Source organism: Eschscholzia californica, unplaced genomic scaffold (assembly GCF_041429995.1).
Source record: "Eschscholzia californica isolate CP2 unplaced genomic scaffold, dmEscCali1.0.p SCAF_4, whole genome shotgun sequence".
Taxonomy (NCBI): domain Eukaryota; kingdom Viridiplantae; phylum Streptophyta; class Magnoliopsida; order Ranunculales; family Papaveraceae; genus Eschscholzia; species Eschscholzia californica.
This window is the reverse complement of record NW_028238461.1, coordinates 45824627-45844639: the sequence shown is the minus strand read 5'-3', so window position 1 is coordinate 45844639 and position 20013 is coordinate 45824627. Positions and strand designations below refer to the sequence as shown.

The window sequence follows — 20013 nt, the reverse complement described above, 5'->3', positions numbered from 1 at the left end:
TCTTCTTCTTTCAAAAAAAAAAAAAAAAAACTAGTGTCTTCTTTTCTTTTCACTTGTAATATGTGCCCTTCTACATGCAAATTCTGTGGACGGTTCATTTCTAAAAGGCGCCTTTAGAAGTTCCAATTGTACGCCTATGTATGTGTTAGTAGATTATCATTTTCTCATGTGGAACAATTCTCACATGTCCATTGTTACACAGATTTTAGACATGATAAAATCTTTATTCTGAAGCTATGAGACTTAATTTGAAAAACGAAAAACGTGGTACTCCTCAGTTGACTTGATCATTCGCTCGTTCCGAGGTTCAACGAAGGTAATAGATAAATTTACACTCACAAGAAATTAAATCATAATACAACTATTTCAACCTGACGAAACTAAACTCGTCTACTTTTCAACAAAAAAATATACTCATTTCCTTCAGTTAAATCATGTCAACTAAAGTGGCGTTTCTTTTTTCCCTTCTGAAATCTGACTTCGAGTCTCAATTTTCATAATTTTTACTAGTATTTTTTCATCTGGTAAGCCTTACTTTCGACTGAATGACTAACTCAATACTAATTTTGGCAAGTTTTGCAGACATATTTCAACAAAAAAAAAAGTTTTGCAGACATAAATAAAAGAATTTTTGGGTGTATGGCCCAAAAAATAGGCCCTAATAGGACTTTTAGTCCTCTCTAATCCCATAAAGGGTATAAAAACCAAAATAATATTACAAATAGATATCTGGTCCATTTGGTTCAATCTAGAGAGAAAACACAAATCCCGAGAATAACTATTAAATATTAATACCTAGACTAACCTTTCTTAAATATAAAAACAGTTATAAGATCAAAATCACCAAATATTTTTTCCATTTTTATCTCCCTGTTTCTCTCTCCAATCACGTTTTTATATTAAGAAACCGTGATCTTCATTAGCTTTCTATAACCAAAACCTTCTGGTTTTGTCTCTCTCTCTACATCTTAACCGAAACCTTCTGGTTTCTCTCTCTCTCTCTCTCTCTCTCTCTCTCTCTCTACATCTTAATCGAAAAATCCTCCATTAAATCAGAAACCTTGTTTCATATTCATTTGAGTTGCTGAAATCATCTTCATCATTGTTAATCAGGTAAAACAAAAATCAATTTAAAAGTTTTCTGATCCTGTTTCAGTTTATTATAGTTGATTCTCTCTCTCTCTCTCTACATCTTAATCGACTGAAAATCTTCCATTAAAACAGAAAACTTGTTTCATATTCATTGGAGCTTCTGAAAATCATCTTCTTAATTGTTAATCAGGTAAACAAAATTCTTCTTTACTGATTCTGTTTCAAATCGAGTATGTTATTATTGTCTTTCTCTCTCTCTTAAAGTTTCATTAATGTTTTTGATATTGATGAGATAATCCTTCATTACTGATTCCTACAAATCGAGTATACTTATTGTTGCAATCAATCATCATATCAGATAACTTTAGATTTGCAATTTAAGCCTAATGATATTCACACTTTTTCTTCAGATCTGGTTTTCAATCTGTACGGATTTATGAAACGTGCGTTTTTCGTACGGTTCCTCATAACAGAATTAACATTACATGTACTTTACCATAAATTATCATACTTTACAGTAAACTATGCAAACATCCCCCGTACGAGGTTTTTGAAAATGAGAACATGATATATGTATTTTCTAACAAATTATATATACTTTATCAGGAATATCATGAAAATTATATTATTGTCCATAAATTATGCGTAATTTATAGAACATTACGTATGTTTTAATCTCAAAACAGTACTCGTTTCATTATTAGAACAACTTCGCTTTATTTATGCAAATCTAGTGTACTTTGAAATAAATTATATATAATTTACATAAACGTTCATGTCATTTATTGTAAAAAATATGCTTTTCTATAAAATTTATATGTATTAATCTCTCTCCATTTGTTATCACAGATGGAGTTTCAAGTAGAATCATCAAATCAAAAAAAGCAAATCACACTGAAATCAGAGGGGTTGGATAAGATATTTACAGATGGAGTTTCAGGCAATATAGAATCAACACAGGGCATGATTTCAAATTCTTAAAAAATGATTTGAACCGTGTTACTGATGTGTGTCATGTTGAAGATAGCAAATGAAGCGTGCATGTGGGCACCATTGAAATGCGAATCTATGTTCATAACTGATTTTATTTCTTCGGTTACCGCATCTACTATGTACTTCCGGTTCTATTTTTGACAATCTAATGAATAAAATTTTATTATTTTTGATAAATGTATCATTATGTTTCGTAAAGTTTGCATAATTTATTCTAAATTAGTCAAGTGTTTTCTTTTGTTTTCCCTTTCTTGGTGGTTGAGCTTGCTCCGACCTGTAATAAATATAAATGTTGCATAAAGCATAAACACTTAGATACAATATATATAACATTATACATAAATTATGCATACTTTATCATAAATTACAAAAAGTAAGATTTTCAAATAAAACCCTAAACCCCAAAAATTACATTACATGTTTAATAAAGTATGCGTACTTTGTTACTGAAATTTGTCTAAATCTCAAACAAAAGTAAGATTTTCAAATAAAAATTAGGTTTTTACCGATTATAAACCATTACCAAAATCAAGATTTTCGAATCAAACCCTAATATTTTTTGTGGGTAATCATTACCAAAACGATGAAATACATTGTTTTCTGATCTATTCAAATTCGATTATTTAGGGTTTCGGTTTTGAAAAGATTTGAATCTGGATTTTGATTCCGAAACGGTTGAGAAAAGAGAGAAATGATTGATTCACATACACAGATTCAATAAAAGATGGAGACAAAGGATAGTATTTCATCGTTTTGATTCAAATTCGATGTGCGTACGATTGTTTAGGGTTTCGGTTTTGAAAAGATTTGAATCTGGATTTTGATTCCATAACGGTCGAGAAGAGAGAGAAAGGATTGATTCGTTGCTTGTTTTAAATCCCATAAATCACGCTGGAAAAAGATGGAAAATACGCTTTAACCCCCGACTTCATTAACACCCGCGTGTTTTGAACGAGGGACATGGACGGTATGTATTTTGTAAAGTATGGATAATTTCGTCCATTAAGCAAAAGGACTAAATATCCATGTTTTGAGAAGATTGGATCATAAATCTTTTTAGAAGATTATTTTGGACCTTATGCCCACGGACCTTAAATAAAACTATATTCTGATGTCATAATGGTTGTCTCTAATAAGCTCAAATGACCTGTGCCTCCTGAAAAAAACAAGTCAGAAGTAGACGACTCATACAACCAGACTCCAACAACTCATATTTACTCAATGAAAGAGGCCAATTCAGTTTTGACCCCTAATTTGTGACAAACTAGCCGTTTTGGTCCCCGTAAGTGTACGGCTGTTTGTTTTAGATCCTGAAATTGTTTTTTTTTTTCAAAAAATACCCTTGTGGTACTATTGTAATTTAGATATTTTTATTATATGTCCAACTTTCTCATTTTTTCTCCTTCACGCCATCAAACCTTCCGACGCACCTCTTCTTCTTTATGGTCAACGACGTCTTTTTCTGACAGGACCTTAAGAAAATTTTTTCCCACCACTATCACCATTGGGTTTTCTCTACGTTATCCTTTGTCGGCAGGAATCCGACCAAGGGGAACACCTTCATGAAAAATCTACTAGTGTAGATTCCTAGTCAGTTGCAAGTATAATAGAGAACCTAAAGCTTTATGTACCAAAAATCTATCATTTCTAAGCAAATGATCAAACACCTCTAAAGGGAAATGATAAAGTTACTTAGATTTTTTTTCTTTTTGCATTAAAGTTATTTAGAATTTATTACTTAGAGGATGACATGTTTCCTCATCTGGATATAAAAGTGGTCCCCGTCGCAGTCAAACTTTGAAAAAACTTTGTCTTTTAGTGAAAAAATGAGTCATTAAATAATCCTCTAAGTAATTGTAGCATCTCCCCACGTCTAAATACCAACAAAGAGGGAGAAGAAATCTCACCTCCCGTAAAATAAACCCCAAAACAAAATGTATTTGAACCGTCTATTCCCATCCTTCATTTCACTTTAGGGTTTTATATTGAGCTTGTTATATCGAGTTTTGAGTTTCTCTTGACATCTAGAAGGAGAGACGAGTTTAGGTGGTAGAAGGAGGAGAACAACTTGATAATCAACAATGGTGAGAATAACAATCACTCTCAATTTATTTAGATCAGTGTTTGATCATCGGTCAATTAAACCCTCCATGTTCGTTATGATGTGTCTTCAATGTCGTCCTAGAAATTGTAAAATCTTTCCAATCCCTTGACGAAGCTTCTGACGGTATGTCGGCATGAACAAACAATCTGGTCAGATTATGGCCAACAGAGGCCATAGGATTGTAACCCCAACCCCGAACTTAAAACCCTAATAAAAGATTGTTTTCTTTTTGCCTTAGATTTACAAGTTACTGACTTCAAACAAAACTCTGAATGAGAAACTATTTCTTCTACAAATCTCTACCTTTTTTTTTCTCTCTCTCGGTTGGCACTTTAGTATTGGGAGGAGTAAGAAAGTGGTAAAGAAGAAAAACAAAATTTTAAGGTTGTTGTGGGGTAAGGTCGCCAACCGGAAAAGTTATCGGGCTGAGAAAGTTGCATGAACAAGAGATGAAGTGGAAGGTATGATGACGTGTTTCATTTTCTTTGAGAAATCGACTACGATCTACGTTAGTCGTTACAAGGCAATGATACATCGAGACGATGTAATAAGCACAATAACTGCGGAAATACTACTGAGCCTAAAGCCGACGAATTAAATGGCCTATAGCTTGATGAATAAAATGGCTTAAAACCTACAGAAACTACTTTATTTATACCCCGAGTTCAATATTCATGGATTTGAACTTCTATGAGATCGAACCTGAGACCTCTGCATTGCAGAGTATATGCCCTGACCAACTGGGCTACCAGTGGTTGGCGATGATGATGTGGATTGATTGAGAGAAAAATGGGTAAAATGGATATACTATAAGGAAAATGTTGTTATGTCCGACCACTTCCCCGAGTGAATCCCGACCTGATGAGGTAGCCGAGCCATAGTATCAGGGATTATATTAGGGGGTCTAGTCAATCATGACTTTGGCTGACATTGATAGACTTCATGTCCATGTACATTTTCATTGACAATGGAGAGTCTATGGACTTTCCCGGATTCTCATCATCATTTCTATGACATCTCTAATGACATTGAATAATCCTTAATGAATTCTCATTGACAATTTTCATTGTTATTGTATGGATATTCATGGTTGATAAATTTGACTCTCTTTTTACAGTAGAATCCACCAAAATGTCAATGAAAGTCCAAGTCTACCAAAGTCCATGGAGTTACGAATGCCACTGACATTCGATGTTAGGATTGAATAGTTTTTTTTTTTTTTGGAAATTTGACTTCGATGTACGATAGTCATTACAAGGCGTTGATACATCAAGGATGTGATAAGCACGGTAGCTGGCAAATCAAACAAGAACTGGCCAAAACCCTTCTAAACTATGGCCTAAAGCCCATTTACATTATTTATGCCCTAATAATCCCAAGTTCAATAATCCAGAAATTCCACCTTCTCTGCAGATCGAACCCCGGACCTCCAGGGACCTTTGGAGTATATGTCAACACTTTAACCACTCGGGCAACCAAGTGTTGACAGGATTGAGTAGTTTATATCGGCCAAAACTACATGAATGAATAAAATATTAAATTTATTGTTATTCTTTAATCAAGTCCTTATATTTTAGAGTTATTTATTAAATCTTAGTAACGCTTTCTTAAACTAATTTAAATTCTCAAAAAAAAAAAACTCTTTCCTTAAACTAATTTAGTAAAGGAAGGGCAAATATATAATTCACCTTTTACAAGATAGTATTCTTCTTATACCAAAGACCTAATTGTGCGAGTTCTCTACAAAGAGTCAATCAAAACACTCTTCCCACCTGATTAGATATCTGGTTTGGCTCTTTTCTATTATCAAAACAATTTGCGGGGAAAATATAAAGCCGCCAAACTTTATTCTTGGTGGGAAAGATGATCTAAAGATTTTTGGGACAGTGATGATGATTTCAAACTGTTGATTATACATCGTTAAAGTATGGATAAATCAATTTAGGATTTTGATTTTCTGTAAATTTGGTACTCAAATGAATTATTTCTTTTGTAAATATAGTGAATGATACTTCTACATTACCACTAAATATTGACACCTAAAATTATTTTCCCAAACTACCCATATTTAATGTATAATAAATTTTGAAAATAACTTCGGTTTTTTCTTTGTTGAAAATGCCATAAATTAATACATAAAAGAGTGTAGAATCAATTAAATTTTTTTAGATAATGTTAAACGAAACTGGATAATTGCTCCACAAAGCTATTTGCTAGACACAACCTTTTTTCTTATTAAATTGCTAAACAACACCAAAAGTTGGTTTTGTGGTTTTATTTAGCAAATATTTTGTTGAATCTTAAATTGCAAAATAAAACTATGTTTTAACTCCACAAAATTATTTACTAGACACAATCTTTTCTTTTGTTAAATTATTAAACAAAAATAAAATTTGTTTTATTAGTGTTATCTAGCAAATATTATATTGAGAATCCCAAATTAAACTCGAAAAATAATGAATATAAAATAGATAGAATTTCTTTTTTAAAAAGATTACTAAATTGAATCTAATACAATCTAGTGTTGGGCATTATAACCCACTGATAAACTGAAAATAAATAAATAATACAATCTATTTTATAACTTTTTTAAAAACACAATTACAAATTTGACTGTAACGCACTTCATTTTAGTTTTTTTTTTAAATTACTAATTTGACTATAGCACAATCTATCTTTTTTTTCTACATAACTTTAACATTGCACAAAAACTATTACAGTAAATTGAAGAAACTTGTTGGATTAGACAATATTTAATAAGTTTTATTTAGTTATTTCTAATAGTTTTTTCGAGTAAAATAGAGTTGTGTATAGCAATATAGCATGGAGGAGAAATTCAGTTATACTTAATTTTTGTTTTTTGTGTTGATTAGCAATTTAGGACACTATTTTAATTAGTTTTATTCGGTTATTTTTGTCTAATAGTTGTCTTTAGTAAAATTAAAGTTGCGTATAGTAGCATCCCTTTTTATTGCATTAAAAGTAAATGGTAGTTTTGGAAGGTGCTTCTAAAGGCACCGGGCCAAAAGGCTGTTAGCATTCGAAAATTTTATTGACTCGGGTCAGTGACCATTGACCCGAGTTCACTATAACCACTTGTTTTTACAAATTTTGGGTTTCTAGTTCAAAAATCTACCCCTAAACACACATTTAGTCCACCCTAATATTAATATAGGATTTTAAGCCAAAATAATAATTATAATGAATATTTAGTCCAACTTAGTTAAAGTATGTTTATATGTCAAGATTAAAGTGTTTTTCTGTTTATTGATTCTTGTTTTGTTTCATAAATTACCTGTTATTTATTGTTAAAGTTTCATACTTTATTTCATTTTTTTCATACTTTATTTCATTTTTTTCATACTTTATTTCATTTTTTTCATACTTTATTTCATTTTTTTTATATGTGTTATATATAACACATTATGTATCAACAATGTTTCTTCAAAACGGAAAAGGACTAAAAATCTATTTTTTGAGAAGATTGGACCTTAAACCCTTTTTGAACTTTATTTTGGACTTAAAACCCATGGACCCTTGTTTTTAATGTGGATGATGGACACCAACTTTTGCTTCTTCCATCTTCTTCCAAAACCAAAAAGAATCCCAATCCATCACCTTGTCCGTCCAGGCAAAGGTCACGGACTAGGCTGCCCTAAAAAATCTAAGAGACTAAGGAGGTTAAATAAGCCTATAAAACGAGTTAAAGTTGTTGTTGTCGATGAAGCTTCTTCTTGCTATATAGGGTTGGATTATAATGAAGCAGCAGCAAAACTTGAAAATATTTACAAGCTTAGCACCGCGATCGACATTTCTGATTTGGAGGACATTGGAAGTACAGTGTGGACAAATCGTCGAAAGAGAAAGAAAGCGGGAGAAGACACTAAGAGAAGTGAAAAGGAAAGAAACAATCAAGTAGCGAGGAGCAATAAGAAGAAGGTGAAAAGGTCGAGTCTTGCTAATAGAATTGCTTCCAGAAGGAAGAAGGAAGTGGGAACATAAATGAGTCGGTGGAGTGAAGATAATGTGAAAGGTATGGACATTGAGAGGCTTGTTAGGGAGTATTCTGTCTCAATCGATCATGTCAGTATGGATCGGAAGAAAATGAAGATACCTCCAGTTCTCCCTTCTTCTGAACATGCTTGGTTGTTCAAGTTGATGCAACCCGTGAAGGTAAATTTACCTACTTTCCATTCTTATTCATTTTCTGGTAGAATCATTAGGTTGTTGCTCTAATGTAATACACCATTTACAGAAAAAAAAAAAAAAAAAAAGGAAAAAGGAAAAAAACATAAACTAATTTATGTTTTTTGCTTTCAGGCACTCCTCCAATTAAAGGAGAGGTTGCATAAGGACTTCGATAAACAACCCACTTTTCACGACTTAGCAGCTGCGACGAATAAGAATTTATATGAAGTTCGAAAGCATATAATAGTTAGTCACTCTGCAAAAAACAAGTTGATCAAGGTACAATTAGAAGTTCGGGTTCGAAAGCTTAGAGAGAGAAAATTTGGAATTCTCAATTTTCAGATTTTGGGAGAGATGGATGGAGGGGTGGGTTAACTCTCCACTTTGACCGGGGCCTACATAGTTGGACGGTGCTAACAGAGAAAGGAGCAGTTGGGTCTGGTGCTAATAGAATTGGATGCTAACAGCCTTTTGGTCAGGTGCCTTTAGAAGCACCCGTTTTAGGAATGTCATCATATTATTAGTAGTTAAACTAATGGTATGTAGAAAAAGTAAACAAACATTTTGAAACATCCATAAAAAGAATAACAACTACTAAATAAAATGGGACGGATGGAGTATTGTACTCTTTAGAGCATCTCCAATGCAAGACTCAAGAAAAACTCTAAAAATCGTATGTGTCAAGTGTGAAAAATAAATCTCTAAATGCTCTCTTTCTTATTTGGCCATATAGAGATACTCTATTTGAAAGCTTTCGCTAATGCAACAAATAAGAGAAATTCTAAAAACCTATATTTAGTGTAAAATTTATTGATTTGCTTATGTGGCACTTAGAGATCCCCAAGAGGACACTCTAAATTTAGAGTGTCCTCTTAAGGATCTCTAAAATAATTACCGCCACCTCATTTTAGAGATCCAAGTTAAGTGTTGCACTGGAGATGGATTTCGAAGAAAAACTCTACAAAATTCTGTGTCACTCTAAGATTTTGAATTTGAGTCTAGCATTGGAGATGCTCTTAGAGAGGAAAAAGAGCCGGAACTGTTATTTTAGAAAGAGAAAATTACAGTGAGACAGGAGGTGAAAATCCCAAAAATTCTAAAAGAGAAACAAATTTACTACCGTTATTGTGGTGAAATTTTGTAGGATTTTTTTTATTTTCCCACCAAACAAAGGGATCCTTAAGGAATCTCATATTTGATTGGTCAAATCTGTCTGATATTGGTGACATCTCAAAATTAGATTTCTCAAGTAGGTTTAGATTACCCTACCTTTGAACATTAATTAATTAGTTACACAACCGGGAGTTTTGTAAAAGAGTCAGTCGGAGGAAAACAGGGGAGCCAAAGAATCCAGTAAATAAAACAGGGGAAAACAAAACAGAAGATGAAATGAAAGCCCAACACAATACTATCATCTCTCGTCTTGTGATTAGTGGAATTCGTGCTCGTCTTTCTTCTTCTTACTTGCTTTTCAGTTTACTAATAGGGTTTATCACTCTATTCGTCGTCCTTATTCTCTCCGGTCACGGTTTATCCAAACATGATCGTCGCCGACAACAAGAACAATTATCATCAGATCATCACTGTCAATCACCAGTAATCTCATCAGGTCAGTGTTCTTATTCCATTTCAATTGAAATGATTTAATTCCGGTCGTTGTTTAATCCATCCTGCATTATGATGAATTGATGATGTGAATTGTTTATTTTTATTTATTTTTTTGTTGGTAGGGATGTATGATGATGATAATGGTAAGGAGGCGGAGGTAGAGGAAGAAAGGGTTGGGCGGAATGGGGCGGCCGCCGGTGAGAAGATTAGTAAAGAAAGAGGGGATGATGATGAATGTGATTTGTTCAGTGGGAAGTGGGTAAGAGACGATTTGAATCGGCCGCTTTATGAGGAATGGGAATGTCCTTACATACATCCTCAGTTAACGTGTATAGAACATGGAAGGCCTGATAGGGAATATCAGCTCTGGAAATGGCAGCCTCACTCTTGCTCTCTTCCTAGGTCTAGTATTTCTATCTTCATTATTATAGATCATTCATTGTTATAGCTTTCTTATTCTTTTTTTCTTGACTTGTTTAGAGAAAGAGGGAGGAGAGATGATAATGGGGAGGTGGTCCAGGTGGAGAAGTTGGTCATGCCATATATATATATATGCTATAGGCAGCCCAAATTTGACTATATATGGCCAACAAAACTATGAAAAATGCTAGGGACTCCGGGTCCTGTCAAAAATTATATATTGCCCTCCATTTTGGTCCTTCCCCCAGCCATCAGCCGATGTGACAACATATCACTCGATTAAATTTTCTCACAATTCACTCTCCAATTGCTCCACACTCAAGTGATATGTTGCTACATCAGCGGAGGGCTGGGGGAAGAACCAAAATTGAGGGATAAATAGAATTTCTCATATCCTATACGGTTGGTTGTGATCCATGCTTCCCATTTTTCTAATAAACTGAACCGCGAATCACGGTAATCCACATATTTTGGATCCATAGTTTGCCTAGATTTTCTTGTTCCTTAGCATCACTCTAAAACTATTGACTTTGGGCCAATGGGGTTGAACATTTTGAAAAAACAAATGAAAATTAGTGTAAACACTAGAAATATAAAAGATTGGAGGAGAAAATTTGGATCTAGAAGAGGTTTTGTTAAAAAAAAACTTGGAAAACATGTTGAGTTTCCTATGCGAGAATGGTCTCACCTCGACATAGATACTAATAACCATGAATAGCAATTGGTTTTGAGTTGGATGGACGGAAAATTTAACATCCCGTTTCATATGATTTTTCTTAATGCCAACACCCTATAGTCAAATTTGGGTGCCTCTTGATTTTTTCCGTGGGGAAAATTTGGATGTTTGTTGCTTCTTAGGTTGTGCTTGTTTTTATAATTTTTCAGATCTAAAATTTGAATTAGCATGAATTTAGATTCAACTAATTCAGATTCAGACATACAAAAAAAAAACACACAACCTTAGTCTTTTAAATTGTCGTGATTTGATAAGGGAGTATGATGTGAATTTTTGAGAAAGGGGCAGTGCAGTAGATGTATAGGAAAAATATTTCAAAATGGACACATATCTTGTACATGTATGCAATTTCAATGCGATAATTTGAGTTGCGAGATACACTCTAAACCTCCTCAATGACACTTATCTTGTTCATGTACACAGTCCTCAATGACACTTATCTTGTACATGTACACAGTTTCAATGCGACTCGGATGCTAGAGACGCTTAGAGGGAAGAGAATGATGTTCATTGGTGACTCTTTGGGTCGGGGTCAGTATGTTTCAATGGTGTGTCTCCTACACAGATTGATTCCAGAACATGCCAAATCCATGGAAACGTTTGATTCTCTCACAGTCTTTAGAGCTAAAGTATGTTTAAAACAGATCCTACATTTAAAATTGCAGTAGTTTCTTAAGCAATCTTCCGATTTCAAGGATGAGTAGTTTGCTTACATATTCGCTTCATGTTTATGCAGGAGTATAATGCGACGATCGAGTTCTACTGGGCTCCACATCTTCTTGAATCAAACTCTGATAATGCTGTCATCCATAGAGGGAATGAAAGAATTATACGAAAAGAATCAATCGATAAGCACGGTAAATTCTGGAAGGGAGCTGATATTTTCGTCTTCAATACATACCTATGGTGGATGACTGGTTCTAAACTTAAAATATTGTAAGATATAATAGCATTTATTTTTAGGTTCCATGCTATGTGAGTTATTTCAATAATTAAAATATCTGATTCAGTACAAATTCAACTTCTTGTCAGGCAGAATGGGTCCTTCGAAGACGGAAAAGACATCAAACTAATGGAGCCAATCGATGCATATGGAATGGCTATGAAGAGTTTGGTAGGATGGTTAGAGAAGAACACAGATCCAAAGAAGAGCAAAGTCTTTTTTACAAGCATGTCACCTACCCATGGCAGAAGTGTTAATTGGGGAGGTGATAAAGATGGAAATTGTTATAATCAGACTACTCCGGTCGAAGATCTTTTGCACTTGGAAACTGGTTGGCGAGAAAGCATAATGAGTGCGATTGGGGAAGTATTTAGTAAATCAAAGGTACCCATAACATTTCTAAACATTACCCATTTATCAGATTATCGAAAGGATGCACATACATCGATATACAAGAATCAATGGAGCCCATTAACGGCAGCACAATTAGCGAATCCAGCAAGTTATGCTGATTGTATACATTGGTGCTTGCCTGGATTACAAGATACATGGAATGAACTCCTCTATGCCAAGCTCTTCTATCCATTGAAGAAAATAACTTGATTAATTCAAATTAATGGACTAATTATCTCTTTCTACAGGAAAGATAGGAGACTTCAATTTGGCACCACGGATGCCTTTTTCCTTACGAGGGTATAATTCGTGTCCGCTGAGCACAAACAATTCTATCAAATGCGTTAAGTGAGGTGCACATGTGAAATTAGATCTAACTTAGAATACTACATTTTGACGATTGACCATATGTTCGGTTATGTCTGGCGTTGAGATCGATCATTTTGGTGTCCATCTTGCCATTCTCAATGTTGTCAAAATCCAGAATGGGAATAGGAGAGGCCCCGTGTTAAGTTTGTGGCCATCCAACTCAAAACTAAGTGACAATGAACAGAGAGGACCTAGACATTACATTCTTAGTTGCTAGATCGACATTTTTCCATGTGAGATTCTTCTTACACCTTGTTGCTTTGCCCATTTTCTATTGTCTGGTTTGGTTCTCTCGTGTTATCACCTGGATTCAGAGGTGTCATCAAATCCTCAAAATACCGAAGTTTACTTCTTGGAAACTAAAGAAAAAACACGAAGAGAGTGGAAACCCCTTTTGTAAACAAAAATATAGTTTCAGCTTTCAGGAAGGCACAACAGAAAATGGAATCGAAAACCTTAACCTTCTGTCTGAATAAGAGATATCTTAGGGCAGGATGAGATTTGGTCTAATACAAATTTTGGACTTAAGATTTAATAGTCCTAGCGAAACAGACTAAATAATCTTGATTTCTAACAAATTTCATTTTTTTAGTAGGAGTCCTACTTTGAAATCTTTCATCCAAACCTACAATTAACTCCCTTGTTTCAAGACAAAGATATAAAAACCAAAACGTATACTCAACCTACCTTGTGGGTAGGCCTGTAAACAGTAGCTTATCGGATCAGATATAGGCATATCCTAATTCGATAAGCTATCCGATATCCGATAATTATCCGACGGATATTATAAATCAATATCCGAATCCGATAATATTAATTAATCAAAATTTTAAATTTTTAACCATTAGATCTAAATAATAAATCTCAACCATAAATCTTATATATTATTATGAATAAATTTAAATTTTTATTATCTTTTTATATTACTTATTGGATACAAATATTTATCGGATCAAATATTAGCCCCCACCCCCCTTAGTGTATCCATATCTGAATCCGATAAGCAGATATTCGATAAGGATGGTGATCGGATGTCGAATATTTAGATATCCATAGACAGGCTTATTATATGTGGGACTGCTACTTGAACCGTACGTGAGAGGAATCCTTGTTTCTCTCTCCTCTCACTTGTCAAATCAGGCGGAGAGAAAAACTCTTGTTTATCTGAAATGCGGTTCAAGTGAGAGTTTTAAGAGGCGGGTTGTGCAGCCTTGTTGTTTTCTTAATTAGTTAATGGGTAACCGGTGTAGTTGTTACAACCTTGTCTGTAGACTTCCCTAATTATATAAGGGCACTATATGTTGACACTTTCTTCTTCAATGATAGGATCTTCTAAACACAACAACATATTTATTGGTAAAAAAGGACTGATATTTGACTCAACATAAGTGACTTGTGAAAAATAGATTCGATTATATCGAGGAGGTAATGGGCCGTGTTGATTACCCTACCCTACCGTTGGTTGGAAGGAGGAGGAGACCGAGATCTGTACTATAGTCCTTCTTTAACATTTTTAAATCATACTCCTGTATTTTTTGTTGAAGGCATTTATTAAAATGTCTGGGAGTCTGTGTTTTTTAAAGAGTTTGGTCCATTCCCAAGGAAGAGAAGAAAAAGAGACTGGGAGTGAAAGAAAAAGAATCCAGGAAAACAAAATGAAGATGAAATGAAAGCTGAAAACTATATCATCTCTCGTCTACTGATTACTAGTAGAATTAGTAGTAGTGGTCGTCTTTCTTATACTTACTTGCTTTTCAGTTTACTAGGGTTTATAACTTTATTCCTCATCCTTATTCTCTCCTCCTCCTCCAACGATTTCAACTGTCTTTTAACCAACCAACATGATCAACAGTTATCATTAGATCTTCACCGTCCACTAATCTCATCAGGTCAGTCTTCTTAATTCTCCATTTCTTTTTTGAAATTTAGTTTGAGGTCGTTCTTCGTTTAATCCATCCATTATGAATTTATGGTGATGATGTGCCGGCACATTGTTTATTTTGCTTCTTTTTAGTGGTAAAGAAATATGATAATGATGATCATGGTAAGGAGGCGGAGGCGGAGGCGGAGGTGAAAAGGGTTGCGTCGACCCCGCATACGGTGGCTACCAGAAAGACTATTACTAGTGTGAGTAGTACTGAAAAGATTAGGAAAGAAACCGGGGATGATGATAATGATGATGATGATTATGACGATGATGACGACGACGGCGATGACGACGATGACGATGATGACGACGACGACGTTAAGAAGGCAGAGGTGGAGGTGGAAAGGGTTGTGTCGACGCGGCATGGGGCGGCTGCTGGAGAGACTATTACTAGTGTAAACAGTAGTGAAGAGATCAGAAAAGAAAGAGGGGATGATGATGAATGTGATTTGTTCAGTGGGAAGTGGGTAAGAGACGATTTGAATCGGCCGCTTTACAAGGAATCGGAATGTCCTTACATACAGCCTCAGTTAACATGTGAAGAACATGGAAGGCTTGATAGGGAATATCAGCTTTGGAAATGGCAGCCTCACTCTTGCTCTCTTACCAGGTACAGTAATATATATTTCTTTATCTATCTACATTTTTTTTGGTTAAGATCTATCTACATTATTTCATAAAAGAAAAGATCTAGCTCAACAAAGAAAAAAAACAAAAAGAAGATCTATCTACATTATGATCAGTCATTATTATATTTATAGCACCTCTACCAATCTCTTATTTTCTTTTACCCCACTTCTTGTCCAGGGGTAGTTAGTGGGAGGAGACATTTGAAATGTCTCCAAATATGAGTGTTGTTGGTTTGGAACATTTTAAATGTCTCGAGACATTTTTATTATTCGTTCGAAACATTTCAAATGAACTAAAATATTTTAAAATATCTATGTTATACGTTTGAGATTTTTCAAATGTTTCTCAATGTTTGTGTTATGCGTTTGACACACTTCAAATATCTCTCAAAGATTGTTATTAATCTGAGATACGAAATTTCAGACATTTTAAGACAAATTGGTTTCACTGACACTTGGAGACATTTTAGTGTAAACTTTGAAAGTTTTTTGAGAGAAAATATTTTTGAAAAACGTGGAGACACCTTAAGACATTTTCGTGAAAGTAATGAAAGTAATAATTAATTAATAATTAATTAATAATTAATTAGTTATAATAATATTATATTACTATATTATTGGATTACTGTGTTACTATAATTTTATATTACGCTAAAATAGTAAGTATCTATCAATGTCCACAGATGTCTACTAAGTGTATCAATGTGCACAAATATCCATGGATGTCGAAGAAATTCAACATATATTTATGAAATACTAGTAAAGATACATTAGTATTTCATATGATTAGAACTTAATGATATAATATTAAAATAATAAATGTCTTCAATAATCCATCAATGATGAGATGATGATAATAATAATAATAATAATAATATTAATATCAACTGTGTTATAGGATGGTGCGGACCAGCATTCCCGGCTGCTAGTGATATTGTCCGCTTTGGCACACCTGGGTCTCACGGTTTTAAAAGGCCTCACTAGGGAAGAGTGCTTAACCTCTTAAGATGAGCACCACACTCCTGTCTCCCACCAGTGTGGGATTGCTTTACAACATACCCTCCCAAGACCACATCATAGTAGAGCGAATCGTGTTGATAACGTGTTATAGGATGGTGCAGACCAGCCGTCCGGGCTGCTAGTGATACTGTCAGTTTTGGCACACCTGGGCCTCGCGGTTTTAAAAGGTCTCACTAGGGAAGGGTGCTTAACCTCTTAAGAGGAGCACCACGCTCATGTCTCCCACCAATGTGGGATTGCTTTACAACAAACTATACATTTTGTCTATGAATTCAATATTTTGAAATGTCTACGGGAAGTTTTGTTTATAGACCAAATGTCTTCATTGTCTATGAATCAAATGTCTACAGTTAATTTTGGCTATGAACCAAGTGTCTTGAAATGTTTACAAGACATTTTGACTACGAAATCAATGTCAAATATTTATAAGACATTTTGTATTTTTTTTTTTTTGTTGACATGACATTTTGTCTAGTGATAAAGCTCAAATGTCCTTCTTAATTCTTATCCTTTACCACCCCTTAGAGAAAGAGAGAGTAGAGAGAGATGATAATGGGGGAGGTGGAGGAGTTGGGCATGCTATAAATGTTATAGGCAGCCCAAACTTGGCTATATATAACTAACAAAATTATGAAAAATGCTAGGGATCCTGGACAAAATTCTTATGCGGCTTGTCGTGATCTGTCCTTTTCATGATTCTAATCTACTGAACCGCGAATCACGACAATCCACATACTATTTTTATTCACAGTCTGTTTATTTTTTCTTGTTCCCTAACATTACTTTCAAACTATTGAGAAAAACAAGAAATAGAAAATGTTAGAGGAAAAATTTTTAATCTAGAAGAGGTTTGTTGAAAAAAAATACTTAGGAAGAAAAAGAAAGAGAAGATTAGTGAAAAGTTCAGAAGGTAAAGCATGTTAAGTTTCTTATATGAGAATGGTCTCACCTCGACAGCGAGTAGACTAATAACCATGAAAAGCAATTGGTTTTGAGTAGCCCAGAAACACTCTAAACCTCCTCAATGACACTTATCTTGTACATGTACACAGTTTCAATGCGACTCGGATGTTAGAGGCGCTTCGAGGGAAGAGAATGATGTTCATTGGTGACTCTTTGGGTCGGGGTCAGTATGTTTCAATGGTGTGTCTCCTACACAGATTGATTCCGGAACATGCCAAATCCATGGAAACGTTTGATTCTCTCACAGTCTTTAGAGCTAAAGTATGTTTGAAACAGATCATACATTTAAAATTGCAGTAGTTTCTTCTTAGGCACCTTCCTGATTTCAAGAATGACTGACTAGTTTTCCTACATCTTCGCTTGATGTTTATATATGAAGGAGTATAATGCGACGATTGAGTTCTACTGGGCTCCACATCTTCTTGAATCAAACTCTGATAATGCTGTCATGCATAGAGCGAGTAAAAGAATTGTACGAAAAGGATCAATGAATAAGCACGGTAAATTCTGGAAGGGAGCTGATATTTTCGTCTTCAATACATATATATGGTGGATGACTGGCTCTAAGTTTAAAGTATTGTAAGATATAATAACCTTAACTTTTGAGTTTCCATGCTATGTATGTTATTTCGATATTTACAATATCTTATTTGATACAAATTCACCTTCTTGTCAGGCAGAATGGGTCTTTCCAAGATGAAAAAAACCTCAAACTGATGGAGCCAGAAGATGCATATCGAATGGCTATGAAGAGTATGGTAAGATGGTTAGAGAAGAATACAGACCCAAAGAAGAGCAAAGTCTTCTTTACAAGCATGTCACCTACCCATGCCAGGAGTGTTAATTGGGGAGGCGATAAAGATGGAAATTGTTATAATCAGACTACTCCGATCAAAGATCCTTTGAATTGGGGAACCGATTCACAAAAAAGCATAATGAGCATGATTGGGGAAGTATTTAGTAAATCAAAGGTCCCCATAACATTTCTAAACATTACCCAATTATCAGAATATCGGAAGGATGCACATACGTCCATATACAAGAAGCAATGGAGGCCATTAAAGGCAGCACAATTAGCGAATCCAGCAAGTTATGCTGATTGTACACATTGGTGTTTGCCTGGATTACAAGATACATGGAATGAACTCCTCTATGCCAAACTCTTTTATCCATAGAAGAACGGAGCTTGATTTCTATTTGTTGAATGAGGAAGCTATATCATGGGCATGCCAATCTGTTTGAGGGAGATTATGTTAATACATTGTCAAACTATAACTTTATTAGAATCTCAACCACTGTTTTTGACATTAGACTGCTCTCTAACTTTGACATGGACCATTCTTAAGATGATAATTTTTCCGTCGAAATTCGCATAGAAGAAACATTTTCTCCTCAAATTTACAAAACACATATAATGATGTAAACATATCTTATGTTAAGAGTAGACTCGGTTATTAACCAAAAAAAGAAGAAAAATAATGGAAGATCTATTGAGAGAATCATACAGTTACACCCGAAATATTAGGTGTAAATTGTTGTTTCTATATATCAATTTTAGAATTTAGGTGAAAAAAAAAAAACTTGAAGGTCGCCGGTCGGCGACCCTGCCGGTGAAGACGATGATGTGGCTGGTTTAACGAGGTGGCAGAGAGAGAAAACATGTTGGAGGAGAGAGAAAAGAAATGGAAGAAAGAGAGTAACGGTGTTATAACGGAAGGGAGCCATATGGGTATTTCTTGTAAAGTAGGGGGTCAGGCGGGAAGCTGGTCACAAAGTTGGGGGCCATTAGGGAAATAACCCTTTTTTAATTTGTCTTGCATGAAATGTGAAGAGGCACCTAATAAATTCAGATTGATCAAGTATTCGATTCCTCCAATGGATCTTGTAATTTAATCTAAATTTCACTTAAACAGGTATTTATTGTTAGAATATAGAGCACGTTGTACTGGACCTACTGGTGAACATTTTAATAAAAATATCATCAGTCAAACTCATCAAACGTGAGATATGCAGTACAAATTTAATTCACTATTTCTATCTCTATATACTATTGGAGAAATCAACTGGCAATTTAGTATAGACTATAGAAAGAAAGAGGTCGATTCCTAATTTCTTTAATAAACAATATTTCTTAACGTACTTATCACAAATTACAAATTAGAATTTATTTATATTTTGACTTTACATCAAATTATATTTGAAATATTTCAATTGGTTCGGCCTTTATAAGTTCAATGATGTGTTTACAAGCTGATCGAGGCTAGATGAGGCATTAATAAGCACATAATTTGATAGTAATAACAATAATAATAATTTATAGGAGGATGCTGCAAGAGCCTAGCATATTTTTCTATAGCCAGTGGAGTCAAGGTTTCTAACCTAAGTGGAGCTCTCATAAACCATAAATTTGTGTATCTTTTGATATGAGCCTTTTGGTATCAAAATTAGTATATTTCAAAGTTGATTCATGCTTAACACATTCATATGAACGACCTCGAAAATTTCATCACAAATTAGAAAGGAGAAAAAAAAATTCAATTCCATGATTTTGGGGTTTTCATGAAGCACCAAAAAGTCTAATTGTTTCACTGGATATATCTAATGACAGTACTTGGAACCACAATCAAA

At 34.3% G+C, this 20013-nt stretch overlaps 2 protein-coding genes and 1 long non-coding RNA gene across 4 annotated transcripts; all 3 read left to right on the top strand.

The window, feature by feature from the left end:
* The first annotated feature begins 245 nt into the window (after window positions 1–245).
* LOC147545177 (uncharacterized) lies at window positions 246–2255 on the top strand. Its single transcript, XR_015223702.1, has 3 exons — window positions 246–1113; window positions 1225–1282; window positions 1942–2255. It is a non-coding gene; the product is annotated as an uncharacterized LOC147545177 (long non-coding RNA).
* A 5936-nt stretch (window positions 2256–8191) lies between these two features.
* Window positions 8192–12687, top strand: LOC147545176 (protein trichome birefringence-like 33). Its single transcript, XM_086635808.1, has 7 exons — window positions 8192–8362; window positions 8510–8656; window positions 9668–9986; window positions 10108–10387; window positions 11599–11770; window positions 11878–12077; window positions 12174–12687. The coding sequence occupies exons 1-7, from the start codon at window positions 8192–8194 to the stop codon at window positions 12685–12687; spliced, it is 1803 nt and encodes a 600-aa protein (XP_086491934.1).
* A 1699-nt stretch (window positions 12688–14386) lies between these two features.
* Window positions 14387–18692, top strand: LOC147545175 (protein trichome birefringence-like 33). Of its 2 annotated transcripts, none has more exons than XM_086636989.1 (5): window positions 14387–14735; window positions 14861–15383; window positions 17475–17646; window positions 17765–17959; window positions 18066–18692. In XM_086636989.1, exons 1-5 carry the CDS (start codon window positions 14513–14515, stop codon window positions 18558–18560), a joined length of 1608 nt encoding a protein of 535 aa, XP_086493115.1. In that variant the 5' UTR covers window positions 14387–14512; the 3' UTR covers window positions 18561–18692. The 2 variants fall into 2 exon arrangements, with proteins under 2 accessions (XP_086493115.1, XP_086493114.1); XM_086636988.1 differs by having other exon boundaries at window positions 17765–17964; window positions 18062–18692.
* Window positions 18693–20013: the final 1321 nt, after the last annotated feature.